The 20,044-nt window shown below is 39.3% G+C and overlaps 1 protein-coding gene across 1 annotated transcript in view; it reads left to right on the top strand.

Moving 5' to 3' along the window:
- si:dkey-22o22.2 (neural-cadherin) overlaps nucleotides 1-20,044 on the top strand; it is a 130,731-nt gene that overhangs the window by 98,211 nt on the left and 12,476 nt on the right. The window contains exons 17-28 of the mRNA XM_053683264.1: nucleotides 2,762-3,045; nucleotides 3,424-5,041; nucleotides 5,537-5,630; nucleotides 7,991-8,175; nucleotides 9,235-9,470; nucleotides 10,838-11,115; nucleotides 11,406-11,620; nucleotides 12,460-12,587; nucleotides 13,985-14,112; nucleotides 14,474-14,597; nucleotides 16,946-17,126; nucleotides 19,784-19,950. Of these exons, the coding sequence (XP_053539239.1) occupies nucleotides 2,762-3,045; nucleotides 3,424-5,041; nucleotides 5,537-5,630; nucleotides 7,991-8,175; nucleotides 9,235-9,470; nucleotides 10,838-11,115; nucleotides 11,406-11,620; nucleotides 12,460-12,587; nucleotides 13,985-14,112; nucleotides 14,474-14,597; nucleotides 16,946-17,126; nucleotides 19,784-19,950 (3,638 nt within the window). The remainder of the gene's footprint in view (nucleotides 1-2,761; nucleotides 3,046-3,423; nucleotides 5,042-5,536; nucleotides 5,631-7,990; nucleotides 8,176-9,234; nucleotides 9,471-10,837; nucleotides 11,116-11,405; nucleotides 11,621-12,459; nucleotides 12,588-13,984; nucleotides 14,113-14,473; nucleotides 14,598-16,945; nucleotides 17,127-19,783; nucleotides 19,951-20,044) is intronic.

Below are 20,044 nucleotides of genomic sequence, written 5' to 3' on the forward strand. Positions count from 1 at the left end.
CAAACTAACTCCACTTAAGTCTTAAAAAGAGTTAATCTGTTGCTGACAAGAACATGTGGATTTAACTAGAAAGGACTATGATAATAATCAATTCAGTCATGTTCCTACGCTCTTGGCACAGGTTTCCAGGAAGGCAGATTATCTGTATTAACCAAAGATAATCCATAAAACATAAGACAATCCTATTAAGCTGTTGGCTTGCTGATCAGGCATGTCTTCTGGAAGATTTCTTATCAGTCACACTTGGCCTCAGTGTGGAGCTTGCCTTTCCTCTGATCACATCTCTCTGAGAGTTCCTCCTGCTTGATATGGTGTTGTGTATACTTTTATTTCTAGAGGGAATATCATGTATGTCCCCTACAAGCTCTTAGAGGGAAATGTTATGAAAACATAAAGTTGATAAAGACTGAATCGCTTAACCATTGTTTGCTAGAGCAAGATGCCTTCCTGAGAAGCAAAACTTGAAATGACTCTTGGTTGTTTATAGTGTTTTATTTATGTATTCTTATAGATGAACTGGCACAATATGCTGAAACATCTCCGAGCAATACAATGTAAAGTTTAATCAGTGGCAATGCCAATTTTTTTGCTTAGCAGACATTCATTTAATCCATAATTAGTCTAGGTTCAACAGTTTACACTGAATAACCAGAAATCCTCTGAGATATAGCATTGACACACACAGCGTTGCCCCTGTCCATCTGACTGAGACAGGTTTAGGCAGGTCATTGTTCTGTCCAACATAGCCTGCCAATCTGCCTGCTTTTGAGCCCCTATGTCTTTTCACTTCGGTCCCATCAGTCCTTGCTGGTTCACTAACAGATTAATGTGCATGATGTTTCCTATCCTCATTTGCACGGAACGTGACCCATGCTCGTCTGTCATCATAAACAAACATGCAGGGCTGTGAGTGCTCTCGCCATCCTGACAGTGCTTCACCTGTTAAATATGCTACACAAGTTTGACAAATATGGTGCGGCATGTAGCAACCATCAGCAAGAAAAGAGGAGGGGGAGAGCCTGGGGGAGAGTTCTAGCAATCAGTGAATGTGGCTAAAAGCTCATTATGGATGAGACAGTAGCCACTGCGTAGAGGTGAAGGTGTCACGATAGCTTGCCATGCCTGGATAGGCACCGCAGTTCCTCCAGACAGCTAATATCTCAGGCTTGTCATGTGCAGGAATGCAAATCAGAGCCCAATGCCACTCTTTAGAAGGCACCCAATTCATTTTACACTGACTAGGATAAAAAGGTGGATATTAGAACAGTTAATGCCTGTTGTACGGACATTATTTGTTACATGTTTTGTAAACCCTAGGAGATTTATCCTTGTTTTTAAGAATCATTCTTAAAGTTCATAAACAGTGTTATTTTGCTGAGGTGAGAATTGCGGAGGACAGTAAAGCACAGTGAATGCACTAGGTAAATTGTATGTTATCCCAGCTTTGCATTCTTAGACAGCATGTAGTGCAGGGTCACAGTTTGTAGGTCTTGCAATCCATAGTGCTTCAGGGAGATACACTGTATTAGGCAGCCAGTCATTAAAGAAACGGCTTTAGGCCAAAGCACCCGAGATGCCTTCAGCAAGTGCCAGGATACATTATGTTCCACAATCCTGATGTCTGGGGCTAGGATGAGTATGACACGTCTTAATGAAATTCTCACACATTCTCTCACATCACACACAGATGGTGTTTGTCTCATAAAATCTGATCCACGCTGGTAAACAGAGCCAGAGTAAAAGTTGTTTTCCTTTTTCTGTAATTCGGGTAGGCAAGGCAGGGACAGTGGCTGGCCTAAGACATGACACATTTTTTTTATTCCTTATCTGTTTCAGGTTCTGCATCGACAGATTCTTCTTGTATACATCTTCTAATGCAAGTCTAATGAAAGCCATTCCTGCGGCCTGTTTTCTCTACTAAATTGCATTACCATTTTGAGGGTCACACAGCATGGCCAGATCAGTATAGACACGTAGTTGATTTGCTGTAGTTTGCTGTAAGACAAATGGATAGCATAACCTGTGATTATGTGACACCAACTGTGTGGGTTTTAATGATGAGATGGAGAAGAAAAGGAAAAGGGATGAAAGGCTTATGGACTTCTGATGTACCGCTGATGCTGGGCAACAGCCAAAGAAATTATTAGCAGAACTAAGCCTGTTTGCATGCACAGCTATGATTTATGCAAAAAGGTCACAGGAAATTTTAGATTTAATTGGAGGGATAGGGTGTGCACTGGCTTTTTAATATTTACTTAAAAGAAAATCCCTTTTTTTTGAGATCTAAAGAATTTCTCGAAACCTTACTGCTAAATGTGGATACTTACATCACATCACCTTTTCATCACATAGGAGCTAGTCTTAATCAAAGCTATGACAAGTGTGGTAGAAGTATAGTAGAGTAACTCGTCTAATCTTTTTTTCCTTTGGGGTATGCTTTGGTGGCCTTAAAAACTTTAGCTTTTCTATTTACTAATGTTACTTAGTAATGTTAATTAGTAGGGGCACTGAAGCAGCTTATTCACAGTACCAAAGAAACATTTACCCTGTCTGGAGAGCAAAAAGTCAATGAATGCAATCATTTGTGCATTTAAATAATACCACTTAAAACTCATGATCCCACCTAGAACCTTGCCTTGCACCATTAAAGTCCTTTGTGTCTCACTTTCCAATGCAAAAAGCATAGATTGATCTATGATTGAGTTGACTTGGTTACATAGCTACCACCTCAAATTTCTGACACAATCCACATCCCTAACAGGTGCCAACGCAAAGCTGCGCTACCAGATAACCTCAGGAAACACTATGGGCACCTTTGACGTTGAGCCAGAGATAGGCACCATCTTCATCGCCCAGAGGCTGGACTATGAGCGAGTGCAGCGCTACCATCTACGGTTGGTGGCATCAGATGGAAAATGGGAGAACCAAACAGTGGTGGTCATCAACATCATCAACCAAAACGATGAAGCACCTATCTTTAGCCAGACCGAGTATCATACCAGTGTAACAGAGGAGCTGATTGAGCTGCCCGTTCCCGTGCTGGAGGTGAGTGAGGGCTGAACTTTCAAATATACAAACTGCTAAAAATAGTTTTGAGTAGGCTATTTTCAACCTTCTGGTTTCCTATGAGGGGAAACTGACTTGATGTGGACTTCCCATTTAATATAGCCTAGTAAACTGCTTGTTTAAGTTCCTTAGCAGTTTTGTTGTTTTTAATAATGACCTTTCTGAATTTAAACAGAGGAAAATCATTTGAAATGAATATATTTGACATACCTTGTCTGTAGCTTTATGTAAACCAACTTGGAGTGAGATGATGAACGATTTCGATTATTGTTTACAGTGTGTATTAATCTTTGTCCTTGATATTAAAAGGGGTTGCTGGGATATATTTACAGCTACTCATTGTTGGTTATTTTCCAGGTTTCAGCTACAGATCCAGACCAGGAGGCAGACCAGAGTGCAGTCCGATACTCATTACATGGACAGGGTGCTGGGAGCGAATTCACTATAGAGGAACTCACTGGAAGGATTTATGCCCAAAAGCGCCTTGACCGAGAGGACCGTTCAGCCTGGCGATTTCTAGTGTTGGCCACTGATGAAAACGGCGATGGCCTAACTGGCTTTGCTGATGTGTTGGTGGAAGTGCGTGACATAAATGACAATGCTCCCCAATTCCTGTGTGCCTCAGAAGGATGCTTTGTGGGCCATGTGCCTGAGAACTCCCCGGCTGACACCTCCATCATGGAGATGCAGGCCACTGACCTGGATGACCCTAAAACTGGCAAGAACGCTGTTCTCACCTACAGGATTGTACAGAATGTCCGAAATGAGATCAATCTCAACCTGTTCTCCATCAATCCAGCTACAGGCACCATCTATACAGTTCTGAGATCTTTGGACAGGGAGGTGGAGGACCATTACTTGGTAGTTGTGGAGGCAAGGGATGGAGGAGGCCTCTCTGGGACTGGAACAGCCACGATTGTAGTTTCAGATGTCAACGATCACCCTCCTGTGTTCACACAGAGAGTCTACATGGCCACCATGGCAGAGGACCTGGATGTTAACAGTGAGGTTCTGGCAGTGGCTGCAACAGATGTGGATGAGGGAGAGAATTCTGTGATGACTTTCAGCATAATAGGTGGAGATGACGACCGCAAGTTCTTTATTGAGACAGACAAGGGGAATCGACAGGGCGTGGTGCGACTGAAGAAGAAGATTGATTTTGAAAAGCCCCATGAGCGCACCTTCAATCTCACAGTCAAAGTGGAGGACGCAGACTTCTATAGCTTGGCATATTGTGTCATACAAGTGGAGGACTCAAACGACCATGCACCTGTGTTCTTCCCCCAGTTCTATGATGCAGGGTCCATGTTTGAGGATGTCCCTTTGGGCACCATTGTGGCCCAAGTGACTGCCATGGACCTGGATTCAGGGCAGAATGGAAAGTTCTCATATAGCATTGCCCCAGAGTCTGACCCTTTTCAGCAGTTCCTGGTGGATAAGAGTGGGTGGGTGGTGGTAGCAGACTCTTTGGACCGAGAAAAGGTATCACAACATAGGCTGATAATCTTGGCTACAGACATGGGCAACCCTTCTCTTACCGGCTCTGCTATTGTTCTGGTGGCTGTACAGGATGTTAACGATAACGGGCCTGAGTTTGAGGTGCCATACCGCCCCATTGTATGGGAGAATGGCATTGCGCCACAGCTTGTCCATATGAATGACACTTCTGTTCTGCTCCATGCCATAGACAGGGATAGCTCACCTAACGCAGGGCCTTTTTCCATTCGCTTGCTGATGATCACCTCAGACGCCACAAACTTTAACCTGACCGATCTGCGGAATGGCAGTGCCATGATAACAGCCCTTCGCACCTTTGATCGGGAACAGCAAAAAGAGTACCTTCTTCCCATTTTGATGACTGACAGTGGCTCTCCTCCAATGAGCTCCACCAGTACACTGACTGTTGTAATTGGGGATAAGAATGACCACCCACATGCACCTGGACACTCAGTGTTTATAGTCTACAATTATGAAGGTATGTTTTGTGAAATGTTCATCCATTATCTTTCTTGAGTGCTTAAAGTCAAATTCTACAACATTCATTTAGCATTTAACACCATCTGTTAGCTCGTCGCAAACTTTAGTGGGAAATATGGTTTGGATTTTATGTAAATTTAGAGTGTTTCCTTCTAACAAGAACTCATCGTGTAGCTCAAAACATGGCATGAAGCAAATAATTTACTTAAGTCCCAGGTCTAATGGGCACATAAACAGGAGCCATTTTAAAAGCTGGTGATTTCATGCCTAACAGGATTGCAGTTCTCTGTTTTGCCTTTTGGTAACTAATAGCATTTGCCCCCTACCGTGCAGCATAAGTAAGTCCATGTGGGTGGGTGGTGGGGGTGGGGGGGCTTTCTCCCAAAAAAAGAAGGGGAGTGAGGTTTTTTACTCTCCTCACACACACAAGCACAAACGCACACAGCTTCAGGTATTGCAATCTGTGTAAGGTGACTTTCTGCTTTTTCTGTAGGTACTCTTCCTACCACTGTACTTGGTCAAGTTCAATCCCCTGATGTTGATGACTGGAGTGAAAAGGTTTACAAATTTGAAGACAGATCCCCTAGGTACTTTGATCTTTTATTGAAATTTGGTACTGGCAGCTGACACTCAAAGTGATGAGAACAAAGCCGAGCGAGACAGTGCGGACACTGTCACTTGATATTATATTGGATGCTTTTAATAGTTAATCAAAATGAGATTCCGAATTTCTTCCGGAGACACAGATTCTTGTGTTGCACTTGATTAGAAAATTGATGTGTGACAGACTTAACTCTAATGAGCAGCACATGAAATAGTGACGAGCTTCATACTGAGCCTGCTGCACAAGCTGTGACAGACATGGCACTTCTCAAAAATATGCATCAATATTCATAGAAGTAACAAATTTCACGTGCAGTCTGCTGAGATGAGGCCTGTCTCTTCGAATAGTTTTCTCCGAAATTAGCCTCCTCGAGGTGTTTTGGAAAGTGTTTGCTCCTGTTAATTAGAATAAGTAACACATGAATACATTAGCAGTTTATCAGAGGCCAGTGTGGCATGATGTTTGGCACACATAGCATCACTTCAACCTTGGCAGTGTTTCATTTGCTTACTTGATGGGTAATTACCTCATTTGGCACACGAGCTGGAGGTCACTAGCCACGTGGAACTCAATTGCCGTTATGTGAACATGATTGCAGCTTTTAAATTCTAATTTGAACGCCAGCCAGTGTGAGTTTTGCGACCTTGGTGTGTTTGTCCCTGGTGATAAACACAGTTAAACACTTCTGTAGTACATGCATCATATTATCAGCATCAGTAGGGTAATATTAAAGGTACATTTCTACTGCATATTAATCAATATTAGGTGCTTTTGTATGTGTCACTGATATCCATACAGATATTCTGCCTTAATGTTGTGTACAGTGCCTACTCATTTTATGTATTTGAGTGCATCTGTTTACAGTTGTTTAATAGTTTATTCTCTCTCTTCACTGATTATGTGTGTCAAGTGTTGGCACCAGCTTTAGATAATATTTCAGATAATACACATACACTAAATGCTGTACTGTGCTAAGGTCTGGAGTATAATCCCAGTGGTATCATCTTAGTGTCTATTTTAGATACAGATTCTGTGCAGTGGCTTGAAAAAACAGCACGACGGCATTCATTTTCAAGGATAAAGGGTGATTTAAAGTCTTCCAAATTGCATACTCGCATACTAAATAGTATGCCCTCTATGGTAACAGGTAACCTACACCACTTTATAGTTTTGCTATGCAGTTTATTGCACTGGTGTGCACTTTGGCAGGCAGCCAGAGACAGAAGGCAAAGTGACCGAAAAATGTATCTGTCGGGGTTTTTTTTTATTATTTGTTTTTTAACAGATTTTTTCCCCCTTATCACAGCTCCTGCGCCAGTACTCACAGTGCTGCTAGAGTTTTGAAGTGTTGATTACTCAAAGGGAATGATGTCAGTGTTTTTTGCTGCACTTAGTCGGCAGCATTTGTGAAGAGCAAACATGTTTCTAGGCTCATTTTGACACTAAACAGTAATACATGGTCATTTCATGTTTCATTTTTGGTCAAAAGGGGCAAGACAGTTTACTTTTAGTGGGAAGACATCTGTTTTTTTGGTCAGATGGGTGATTTTACATGTCTTCTCACTAAAAATATAATAATAATCTTCATCTATGCAGTGGCTACATAAGGGATGGACGTTAGTCAAGCACTATCAGGGAAATCGTACTGAGTAGCACTGGAAGGAGAAACACATTTGCTTTGAGTAGTAAGGTACGCCTCTAGTGGTATAATTTTTATACTTGGGATATGATATGCTCATTATGAAGGCTGTTATTAGGACTTCATTTGGTACCTCTGGTATCGGGTGATCCTGCTGGCTGGATTGAAAAGATTGTATGCCACATATTTCTCATATTACCACAGTGAGTCTGAACTATGCTTAGCCTGTCCAGGCTGACAGTGCCTGTGTTTAGCTGAGGTGCTGGGCTGTACTAAAGGACATCACCATGAGCCAGTGGGCAAGACCCTCTGTAACTTTATGAAAGTAAAAATGGGGCAGGGACTAACAGGCTATGAGCTGCCATTTTACAGTTTAATGCCAACAGTTTGGATGGTGGCCCTGTGTGAGGGCTGCAGAATCAGAGGGTGTGATGCAAAGACGGAAACATAAAGCCTCTTATTGGACTGCTTAGTTATTATTATGTCTGGTCAAAGATGATGAAAGGGAATTCAAAATGTCTACTTTGTTTAATTAGCTGTTGTTTCAGTAATCACTACTAAACCCCCAATATATACATATCCTAACTCCGTCTCTCTCTCTCTCTCTCTCTCTCTCTCTCTCTCTCTCTCTCTCTCTCTCTCTCTCTCTCTGTCTCTCTCTCTCTCTCTCTCTCACTCACTCTTTCTCTCTCTGTATCTCACAGGCAGTTTATCCTGAACCAGAACTCTGGTCAGTTAAGCATAAAAAGCGGCACCCCGGCTGGTACATACAGACTGCAGGTGCGAGTGGCCGATAAGAGTTGGCCTGATGTCACCTCAACGGTGCAGATTACAGTCAAGGAGCTGGAGGAGGAGGCGCTGCTCAACGCTGGCTCGCTCCGATTCTGCAGTGCGTGATTTAACTCCTGTTTATTCACTGCAACATTCACCTCCAATGTGGTCTGCTGAACAGGACTATAAAACATCTCTGTTCCCTATAATTCATTATTATTATGATCAATATTATTGTTGTTATATTATTATTATTATTATTATTATTATTATTATTATTAGGAATACTCCTGTGCATTCAAACTGATCTTTATTCACTGCACCCCTAGTGTAGGTACAAGAAATTTGATGTAATTCCCTGTGCTGAGAAAAAAACTGAAATCGCATTGGTGGCCTAAGGGCAGGGGGTTTGAATTTACATTGTCAGCATACAACCATTAATTCTTTCCTCTAAAAATGTTCCATCTCTGAAAGGACATATTATAAAGATTTAGTGCTTATGCCTTTGACTGAAGAATTCATAAGCATATTCTGCATAAATACTGAATGTATTTCACACAAGTGTTTGTCAGTCCCAATAACTGCCTTTAGACTTCCATATTAAGCAAAAACTTTTCTAAATGCAAGGAAATGAGTCTTGTCAGTGGTAGTCACCCGTATGATAAAGATGCTGTAGAGCAGTGGTTCTCAGAGTTTTTAACTGCAAAAGAAAATCCAGACGACCCCCCCCAAAAGCATAGATTTTTATATTCAAAAACTATTAAAAGAATTAGCCCCATTGTTTAAATGTGTACAGTAATATTTTGGATATTTACTGGAGCCATAGAACCCTTTTTTCTAATTAAAATTTTAATTAGATTATGTCGAACACTGTTTATAGGTACAATAACTTTGATAATTGTCATTTTGAGTCCCACCACTGCAATATTAAAATGAATGAAAGAAAGAAAGAAAGAAATCACAGACCAAGTTAGAACAACTACACTTGTGTTATAAGCATTATTATTGTTCATTCATGGTTTTAATATTATACCACTAGTCTAGTTGTTTTGATTGTTTTTATTTACTATTACCAGACTCTGATAACTACAAACCTCCACACACTTCTTCAATATGTGTTTTTGATAAGTTAGCATGGGTGTATATAAACCTGAGTTTTGGTGTTTATTGTGTGCAGATGTAACAGCAGAAGAGTTGTTTAGGGCATCAAATGGTGAGGAGAGTTTGTATGAGCGTCTGCAGCGTCTGCTATCTGAGGTCTTACAGACAGATCTGGAGAAAGTGCATGTCTTCAGCCTGGCCAACAGCAGTCATTCTACACAGCAGCACCTCAGCTTGTGGTTTGCTGCCCATGGCTCCCCATACTACAAGCCAGAGAAACTGCATGGCAGTGTGGCTATGCACAAGGCCAAGGTAACAACAATCACACACACTCACAAACACACCCACATGCAGAGTTTGTATTTACATCACTCAGACACATAAGCGCAGACAGCTACTAACACATTACACTTTTACATGAAGTGACAATCTGCATGAAGCACTGTGAATATTTCATGGCCTTGTAAGGTATGACACAGCGTAGTGCAACCATGGCCAGTGAGCTGAGAAGGGAGGGAATGAAGGAGGGATAGAGGGAGGGAATAAATGGATCTGTAAATCAGGTGTGAGTGGGAGCTGTGTGAAGCCTCCGACTTTTGTTTATGCCCAGTGTTAGAGGCTGCTCTGAAAGTTTTACAAAGGCTTGTAATGAATGTGACATATTGCCCTTGGACATGGATTTCAGCCAATCGCTCTCTCTAACACACACACACACACACACACACACACACACACACACACACACACACACACACACACACACACACAGCTATGAGATCTCATAAGGTGCCTTCATATATGTTTGCCACAGAGTATAGACTGCGCTGTAATTAGAAAATGTCTATTTCTCTAAACAGTATATCATTAGACTGTGAGGTTATGCTTTTGTTCATAGTCATACACACAATAGTGTGGATACCACAATTGACAATTAAGTTCTGTCTTTCATGTTCAATCTTCTGACACATTATGGATTATCTTGTTTTCTCATGTAAATGTGTTCCATATTGGTAACGCAACTAAAATTTATGAAGGTCCAGCTTCAGACAATTCCTTGCTAACAAAACATCAGGATGAGCAACTAGCATGACTGAATGGTGACCTTTTAACCTTTTACTGTAACCATTAGTGATTTGTTTATTAGTACTTCACATTACTCATGACATGGAGAATAAATATATACAACATTCTGTTTTCATCATTTTTTTTTCTTTAACAAGCCCTGTCATTACTTCACTAATCAGACTAGAGATGGAAAGTGAAAAAAATATTTTTGAAAGTGTGTGAAAACTCTTTTCTTTCTCTATATGGTTCCTTAAATAGTTTACATAAATGCATGTGACTGATAGCAACAAGCTGCAGTAAAGGATCTGCTATAGGAAGCTGGAGTACTGCATGTTTGGAGTCGCTGAATTTTCATTTATTAATTTTTTTTTTTTTTCAAGTTTGACCTGTTGAAATACTTTGCTGGGTCCATCTCCAGGCTGCTTCCACTGTTTATGACCCCTGATGTAATGTTACAGACAAAATCTGTCCATTAAGAAGAATAACAACCAGTACACAGGATCAACCATCCAAACGTTCAGTACTGTAATGTCATCTATGTTTCATTTTCTGCATGGTTTTTGTATACTCCACCAATATTGGAATCTGCAATCTGTGTCTTTCCATCTTTTCAGTTGGAATCAGCCCTGGGTGTGGCCATTCTGCAGGTGGGGGTGGATGAGTGTGCCTATGCAGACTGTAGTCCTGCAGGTGGCTGTTCCAGCAGGGTGACGTTTAGTGACACTCCTTCAGTTCTGAATGGCGGGAACGCTTCCCTGGTTTCTGTCTCAGCCACTGCTACAGCACTGTGTGGCTGCTTGGCCAGAGAGAGCAAGCACATGTCCTGCTCCTCTTACCCCCACTGCCCCTGCCTTAATGGAGGCACCTGCGTGGATACAGACATGGGCTACAGGTAATATCTCATCAAAATGGGGTGGGCAATAGGATGTATTGATGTAGTGATAGTTTTATAAAAGCTGATTGTTATTTAACTAATTATTAATCATCTAATCATCATGATTAAACTTTTAATAAGGCTCTTCTATGGCACTGGGGGGTTTTTTTTCTGACATTATAAGCAAATCCAAAAAAAAGCCACACTCAATATCATGATTTATAATGTACATATATTGTGAAAATGTCTCACATTATGTGCAAATGTTACATATTTTTTGCCATTTTGGCAACCTATGCCTGTTCTAGGTGTCAGTGTCCACCCTTGTTTGACGGCCCAGAGTGCCAGCAGACTAAGCACACGTTTCTGGGAGATGGCTATGCCTGGTTCCCTCCCATAAAGCCTTGCTTCAAGAGCCACATCTCTCTGGAGTTTATCACAGAGTCAGCCGACGGCCTGCTGCTGTATAACGGCCCTCTAGGTGTCCTCCAGCCTGGAGACAAGGGGGACTTCATTGCACTTGGTAAATTTACCCAAATGCCAAAACATCTTGTATTTAGCTTGTGCCCTGCGCTGTTTTTATTTCTAGTCATAAAGAACACCCAGCAAGTTGGAATCTTATTAATGAAAAACATGACAAAGCAATCGATACCATCATGATTGAGGGTTTCTACATTGGCCGTGCAAGAAATTAATTTTCCTTAACAATTAGCTGTGGGAAATAGAGTCAATAGATAATGATGATGATGATGATGATGAAGGATGTACACTTAGTGATGAATTGATCTGAATGGAAATGTCTGTGGTCAGCACTGTAAGGGCAAATGGGATCAGAGGCAAGGCCCTCTAATAAAGGTCAAACTTTGCAGACATGCTGTCCTATCTGTTCTGTCCTGACCTCATATGACTCCAGAGGAAAACCTTAACAGGCCTTTAAAAAGCTTAGATCGTCAGTATGCTCTGTGCCTCCTGTAGGCACTTAATTATCGAGCTGGCCTTGTGCTGTTCTGATTGGAGGGGGAAAAATCGAACTTGACCACAAATTGATTGCACTGAAGCATTTTTTTTCCACCAGGGGTCTGGCTCAAACCTAAACTCGATGCACTACAGGACTCGATGCACTGTCAGTGTGTGATGAATTAGTCTGGAGAAAATGAGAAATAGCATCACCGTTGAAGCATATAAAAGAATGCATTAAGAGCTGACAGAAGAGAGGCATGGTCAGGACGTTAACATACTTAAAAGCGATAGATTGACTCACTTACTGAAAGTTTGAGAACTCAGGAATCTGAGAAGCCAACACAATATCTTATCAGTCTCTGTCCTTTTCTCCGACATGATGTCATCTCTGTCTCTTTCTAGAGCTGAAGAAAGGCATCCCAGTGTTGAGTGTTAATCACGGCTCAGGCACTGTCACTCTGCAGCTTCCTGCACATGCCTCTTTGTCTGACCGTCGCTGGCATCACCTCAACATCATCAGCGATGGAAAGGTAGGACCAGGACTAGGGTCGGTTACCTCCTAGATCCTGTGCTAGACTAAAGTCTCAGAGTCGGAATTCAACCAAATTTGGCAGCCCTGCTGAAAAATCCAGCTTGGTCTGATCAGCTACTGGCTAAATTACGGGTACTAGTGCAACATCATACTCATGCTGTTTTAAGGAAATATTAAGGCAATTAGAAATTCATATATTTTAATAAATTTACTTAAGTAGTAATAAAAATATCTTACTAGCTGGCCAAGATGGCCTACTATAGAGCTAGAAAACTGACAAAAAGTATCTAAATATGAATTTGTAAATTTTTATTAATTTTATCTCTTTTTTTGTATATTTCAGTTATATACTCTTTAAATACTCTTGAAATTACTCTTTGGTGTGTTTTTCTGTGGTGTATTTAATACGTTTACATTTTTTGACTTGGTAGGTAAGATTTGCCTTGAAAGACATAAACAAATCCCTATCTCAGAACATTTTAATCTTGAAAATACAGATTTGATGTAAATGAGAGCACAGGTGAAGCAGCTGGGATTCCCGTGGAAAAATAGATTCTTTCAGAGTGGCCAAATTGTGCAAATGGCAAATCACAGCCAAATCTCACACTTGGATACATGTGATTTGAAGTGAAGAGGTTTGGACTAGATGTAAAAGAAATCAAAACATAAGATATGAATGTAATGATGCAAGTGCCATCAAGTCAGGTTTTTATATGCTACTGAACTAGCTAAATTCTTATTCAGCTAACTTTTTTTGTTAGCTGCTGTTCATTGCCAGCAAGCTAATGTTAGCATAGCTTAACTAGCTAGAATAGTACGCTGAGCATATATTAAGCATTGAGTGTTTTCCATGACTGTAGAAAACTAGCTGTTCGAGTAGAACATAAAAATATTTTTATTTGTTTGACCACTCTGAAAGTGTCTAGTTTTTCCTGGGAATCTTGGAGGCTTCACATTTGGCTGAAAATGACATAAAATCTGTACTGTTGTGGTTTGAATTTTTGAGATTTGTATTTAGAGTTCTGTTGTTGTTGTTGTTGTTGTTGTTGTTGTTGTTGTTTTTAAACAAAAAAATGTTTTTAAAATCAAATCTTGTGCCTAGTTTAAAACAAGTACATTTATTTTAATACACCACAGAAAAAAAATGTATGTAATGTGTATCTAATTGAAATATACAAAATCCATATTCAAATACTTTTGTCAGCTTTGTCAGTTACAAATCAGACCAAACTGGATTTTGTAGCAGGGCATGGAAAATGACAGACGATCATATCTTTGTACTACTCAGAAATTAAATTTAGTCGTTGAAGTTGCTGTTACACTCTATATTTAGTGAGTGTAAATACATTTAAGTGTGCACTCTGTATTTACTGTGTGTGTAAATATATTTTCCAGGAAGTACACTTGATTGTGGACCATTGCACTGGAGCCATGGTAAACGAGGTGGAGGGGTTGGGAGTGGACATGTTTGAGACGGACCAGTCAGTGTGCAAGGTGTCTGCACATACTCCGGGCACTGAGAGGTAAAATAAAGGGTTTTCACTTTATTATTGGTACGTCACTTCTTTTTCCAATCACAGAGTACACACTACGTAAATATGCCTTTCATATGTTATATTTGTCTCAAGCAAATGTGTGTGTGTGTGTGTGTGTGTGTGTGTATATATATATATATATATATATATATATATATATATATATATATATATATAAAATATATATATATATTTATTATATATATATATATATAATATTGCAACAAATGCTATACATATTTCATATAATTAGAGGACAATCAGTTTATATGTTACTGTCATTAGTGTGTATTTTATTGCAGTCTGAGAGATTTCAGCTGTATTACTGTGTTGTTAATTCTCTCTATAGATTCTTGAATGTGAATCAGCCTCTACAGCTAGGAGGCGTGAAGGACACATATCCACTGCGTCACGCACACGCGCACTATAAAGGGTTTGTGGGCTGCATCAGAAACCTGGTGGTGGACACTCAGGTGTGGAGATTATTCTTCTTTTCAGTCTTTATAGTATCTCTGTATTATTCATGTTTTCAAGCCATATAGTATCTCTATCTCTCTCATGAGAGGTGTTAGCATTGCTAACAAGAAGATCCTAGCAAGTAGGGAGAAAAAAGCGAGAAAAACATTTAGAAAAATTTTCATTCATGCAACAATAAGAAACAATGTGACAAAGGTCTGGAGTGACCATTACTTAATAATAAACAGCATCTCCTTTTTTTGTTTTTAACTGAAAACACCCACTTCTTTACTATAGGCAACTCTGTGGCTTAAGAATTCACAGTTCAAAGTTGGCATAAACTGAAAAGTGCATCTTTTACATACTGTGTGCTTTCTCATTCAGTGAATTGGCTTTTCTTCTGGGTGAATTTTATTCACCTTTGTTCTGACCATTGCTTTAGCTGAAAAAGCAGAAAGTGTCGTATTCAGGTGACTCTTTTATTGTCAATGCAGTAGTGCATGCTATGATTAATTGGGTATATTTTTGCACCTTTGTATCTTTAAATAGCAGTTGTTAGGGTCAGGGAGCTTTAACCTTCTTTTCAGTTAATAGACATCATGCACAAGCTCATACAGAGAATTAAGTTTCTATCAAATCTAGCAACAAGGACACATACTGTATCTGCTGGTGTTGCACATCATGGTGTTTCTCCACATGCTGACTGAATATTGATGTCAGAACAAAATATTTAATAAATGAAGCTTATTCATATTCATGCGAAGGTTGTTTTGTTTTTAACAGAGATATGGTAATGAAAGTGAAACGTGTAATAAAGAGTGACACTAGACCACCATGGGCATCTGCTTGCTTGTGAGCGTCTCCTCCAATTATATTGAGCTGCCCAATAATGTTACATAAGCGGGAGTCTAAAATATATAAGGTGACCGACTTTACATGGCTCAGAAAAAGCACATGTTAGCATGCCATGTTACAGCAAGGAACTAGATAGTGGACTAAACTGGGAGAAATATTGGTGACATTGGAAAATTTTTGGTGATATTGGAATTTTTTTGTGATATTGGAATTTTTTGATGATATTGGAAAAAAATTTGGTAACATTGGAAGTTTTTTTTGGTGATATTGGGGGGAAAAAATTTTGGTGATATTGGAAATTTTTTGGTGATTTTTTGGGAAATATTCTTTTAAAAGAGTGAGAATTTGTAGGTTCTAAGAAGATTAACCTGTAACGTTTTGTAACACGTTCCTGTATTCTTCTAAAAACATTGGCTGTAATAAATGTTTGCTTCACAGTATTATACTAATTCCCAGTTAGTCCAAAACTAACTAGAAATGTTAGTGTTGTTGAAACATAGCAAGAATGTCTACAAACATTGATTAAAATGTTCTCAGAGCATCCAGAAAACATCAGTTAAGCATTCTTTTAATCCAAAAGTTTGTAGAACTGCAACGTTCATAAAATACGAAACAATTAGCTAAGAAGTATATTGTGTATATACTGTATCTAAATATACTGTGTCAGAAAAATGTTATTTTCAAATGTCAGCTGGTACAAGCACTCAAACTACAGATGTGTATAATATTGTGACCTTTCAGATACATACACTTAATTTCTGAGTGCAAACATATGAACGATGTCAGATATACGCTGATGTGGGTTAATGCCAGTTTCCTCCCTTTTTAACAAAAGCTTGTGGAACAGCTCGCTCTTTTGTGAGTAAGCAGGTTAGTTAGCTAAACAGTTAATTGCAAAACAAGTCCATGACATGTCTCACGTCTAATCAAATCAAAAACCAAACAGGAGTAATGGTTAGCTCCCTACAAGTACTGAACTGATTGGATCCATTCATGGATAGAGTTTACCCCCCAACTTTTTCATCAGTTTTCACAAACACAGAGTTGACACTCTTTCAGCGTGTGGGTGAGGGATTTATTTCCCACCTCCTGACGAGTCTGAGTCACACTGACTATTTTCTGACATGTCAGACATTTTTGTCAAGTGAGCAGAATGTTGCAACATAGCATGACATTTTGTGATGATCTCAAGTGAAATGCTGTGCTATTATGCCAAAATCGGATGCATAATTGTGTAGTTTGACTGCCTGTGCCAACCAACACTTAATAATACAATTTTAGAATGCTGTGTGCCATGATGGAGATATTTCACATGAGGAAAATCTTGTCAGTGTCTTACACCTACTTGAAGAAATATGGATAGAAAGATAGATAATTCATTAAAAATGATCAAATTAGACTAACCTCTATGTCTAAGGATTGGAGAATATGACATATCAATATATACCAGTGAGGTCACCCATAGCGCTGACTCAGACTCATTTTTGTGTGTGTGTGTGTCCTTGGTCAGGTGTATGACCTGAGCAGTGCAGCGGAGAGTATGAACAGTGCCCCCGGGTGCAGTTTGACTGATGGAGTGTGTGTGACGGCGGGAGGTCCCTCCTGTGGCCTGCGTGGAAAGTGCCTTGGGGAGTGGGGCTCCTTCAGCTGTGACTGCCACCCCGGATACAGTGGACACAAGTGTGACAACGGTGAGTCGGCATGTCTGCATTTTAGAATTTATAAGCTCATAGCATTAAATGGCTACATTTTTTTTTTAGAGATTTCTTTTAAACGCACAAATGGATGAGTACTACATTTATTACCCTAGTTCAAAAGTAGTATTATATTTACATTTATTCATTTAGCAGGTTCTTTTATCCAAAGTGACTTACAAATGAGGAAATACAAGCAAAGCGATATATCAAATGGAGAACAATACAAGTAGTGCTACTATACAAGATCTTCAATTGAGTTCTAGAGAAGCAAAGTGCACAGAGTAGAGGTGTGAGAGCCAGAGTAAGGTGTGTTTTGTTTGTTTTTTTAAATAATGTTGGGTTCACATTTTAGGGGTTAGTTAAGTGCTCATGGAAGAGGTGGGTCTTTAGCTGTTTTCTGAAAATAGTGACAGATTCTGCAGTCCAGATTGAGGTTCATTCCACCACTGAGGGAATTCAATTCTGTTGTATTTATATAGTACTTTTAACAATGGACATTCTTCTTAACTAGCTTTTATTATATTTTATTACCGTATAATATTTTAATCGTTTTTAATTGCATAATAATAATAATAGTTACATGTTTTATAACTGCACCTTATAGTAACTATGGGTGTTATATTCTTGAAAAGGGCATTGTTGTGATTTTACTGTGGTACTTAAGTTAACTGTTGCTCTTCTGACACTGTTATAGGTTGCTATGGTACTGTACATGGATGCCTGCTCAAGTACAAACTATTTTGTTTCAATTATGTAACTGCCAATTAAAGATTAGAAAATGAAATAGAAGAGCTCACTTACAGAACTTTTTGCACCCGCAGTGTGAAATTACATCGTATCAAAATGAAGTGAAAAACAATCTGAAACATTTTTACATTAGCCCTAAGCAGCCATGAATTATTATTATTATTGTTATTGTTGTTATTATTATTATTATTATTATTATTATTTATTATTATTATTATTATTATTATTATTATTTTCTTTCTTGTTTTCTCGTGACCTCGACATAAGTTGTTTTCTTATGTAATAATTTAGTTTCATACTTTTACTTCACAAAACCTGCCAGTTTTTTCCATTGTAGTGTGGCATGTGCCACTTTAATGTAAGTCCATGAAGCTGACCCCCCCCCCCCCCCCCCCCCCCCCCATGTAAAAAGAAATGTAATAAGATGTATGACATTTGTTTGTGCTGATTTTTGCCAGGTTAGTTTTTGAGAAAATGTGGTGTAATATAATAATGTAAATAAGAGCCACAGTGAACTGAACATGTACTATGTAAAAAAATAATAATAATAATTTTAAAAAATGTTATTAATACTGTGACATCACTCTCAGCCATAGACTTAGACTGAAATGTAGTTGTTATATCAAAAACCAAACCAGTACAAGCTAAATTAATTATGTTGCACAAATCAGCACAAACACAGCGCAATCAAATGATGAGTTTTATTCCATTTTCTTTAATATGTAATGCAGTGAAACATAGCTGTCTTGCATCATACATTAAAGCTGCGGTACAGAACTTTTTCCTCGCTATCGCCATCTCTGTTTGAAACATAAAATTGCAGGTTACTTGCTGTTTTTTTGTTTGTTTTTTTTTTTTTGTTTTTTTTAACCTGGGCTGTGCTTTGGCACTGCTCTTCTGCGTGGGTGATTCTGATTGTTTGAGGTATACATATGGCTTGTATATTAGCTCCAGTACTTGATAACCGACATGCAGCGGATACGGTTTTCTTGGAGTAGAGGTGAGTTGCTCGCTTTCATAACTAGCAGAAAATAAGTGCAGTTTAACCACTGACTATAGCAAAACAAACAAACACAAAAACAAAATAGGAAACTCGATATCTAGCTGAATCGAGCAAGTGTGCTAATGTTAGCTAGCTACCTATTGAGCCACTGAAATGTCTTACCTGTTCAGCAGAAAAAAAGCCACCTCTACGTCAATATTCAATTCCTTCAGATCTCAGAGTTTTGACAGGTTTCTTAGTTTTGACAACAGTTGATTCCTCAGATGTCCCCGATGATTGCGTTTAGATCTATCCAGATTAAAAGCAGCCATCTAGACGATACGTTTAAATTTAAGCAACTGTTGTAAGAACAAGCTACAAACGCTCCACCATCCTCAGCCTCCACACACAAGATATAGTAGCCGGCTCTTCTTCTTTTTGTTTACGGACGTGACGTAACCAGGCAAAGACGAATGACATCAAACTGACATTTTCCGCGAAATCTGACCAATCGGCTCAAATTATCAATCATTACTATAAACTTAGCATTGCGAATCGGTGTCAGGTGAGAAGACACTGATTGTTTTAGGTACTTGCTCAATACTTGATTTGTTCATTTTTAACCAAAAAAAGTTCCATACTGCAGCTTTAAATAACCTCACTCAAATTCCCTTCAAAATTTAGTCACTTTCAGTTCTCTTTATGTGAGGTATGACAGTGATTCTAGTAGTATTAAAACTAGGAAAGACATCTGGTATCATAGCAACCACATTTGTAAACACAGAAAAACCGGGTTCATTTTCATAAAGGATGTTACAGTGCTATTTTTATTTTGTGTGAAGTAGTTTCCTGGCATGTTGTAAAGTGTGTGGTGTGTGTGTATGTGTGTGTGTGTGTGTGTGTGTGTGTGTCTATACTTTAGCTCTTCCTGAGTGGTCCTTTGAGAAGGAAAGCATGCTCAGGTACCAGCTGAGAACAGGAATCAGTTCACGCAGGACACACGCACAGTTCCTCATCAGAACCCGCTCCTCATCAGGGATCCTACTCAGCATGGGCTCCCGGGACTCGAGTGAGTTCATCATCCTGGAGGTGAGGGGTTGGATACACACACGGTGTCTCGCACAAACATACACAATTATATAGACACTCAGGGGCTTTCCACAGATTTCTAGGCCCATTGCAA

Source organism: Ictalurus punctatus, chromosome 1 (genome assembly GCF_001660625.3).
Source record: "Ictalurus punctatus breed USDA103 chromosome 1, Coco_2.0, whole genome shotgun sequence".
Lineage (NCBI taxonomy): Eukaryota > Metazoa > Chordata > Actinopteri > Siluriformes > Ictaluridae > Ictalurus > Ictalurus punctatus.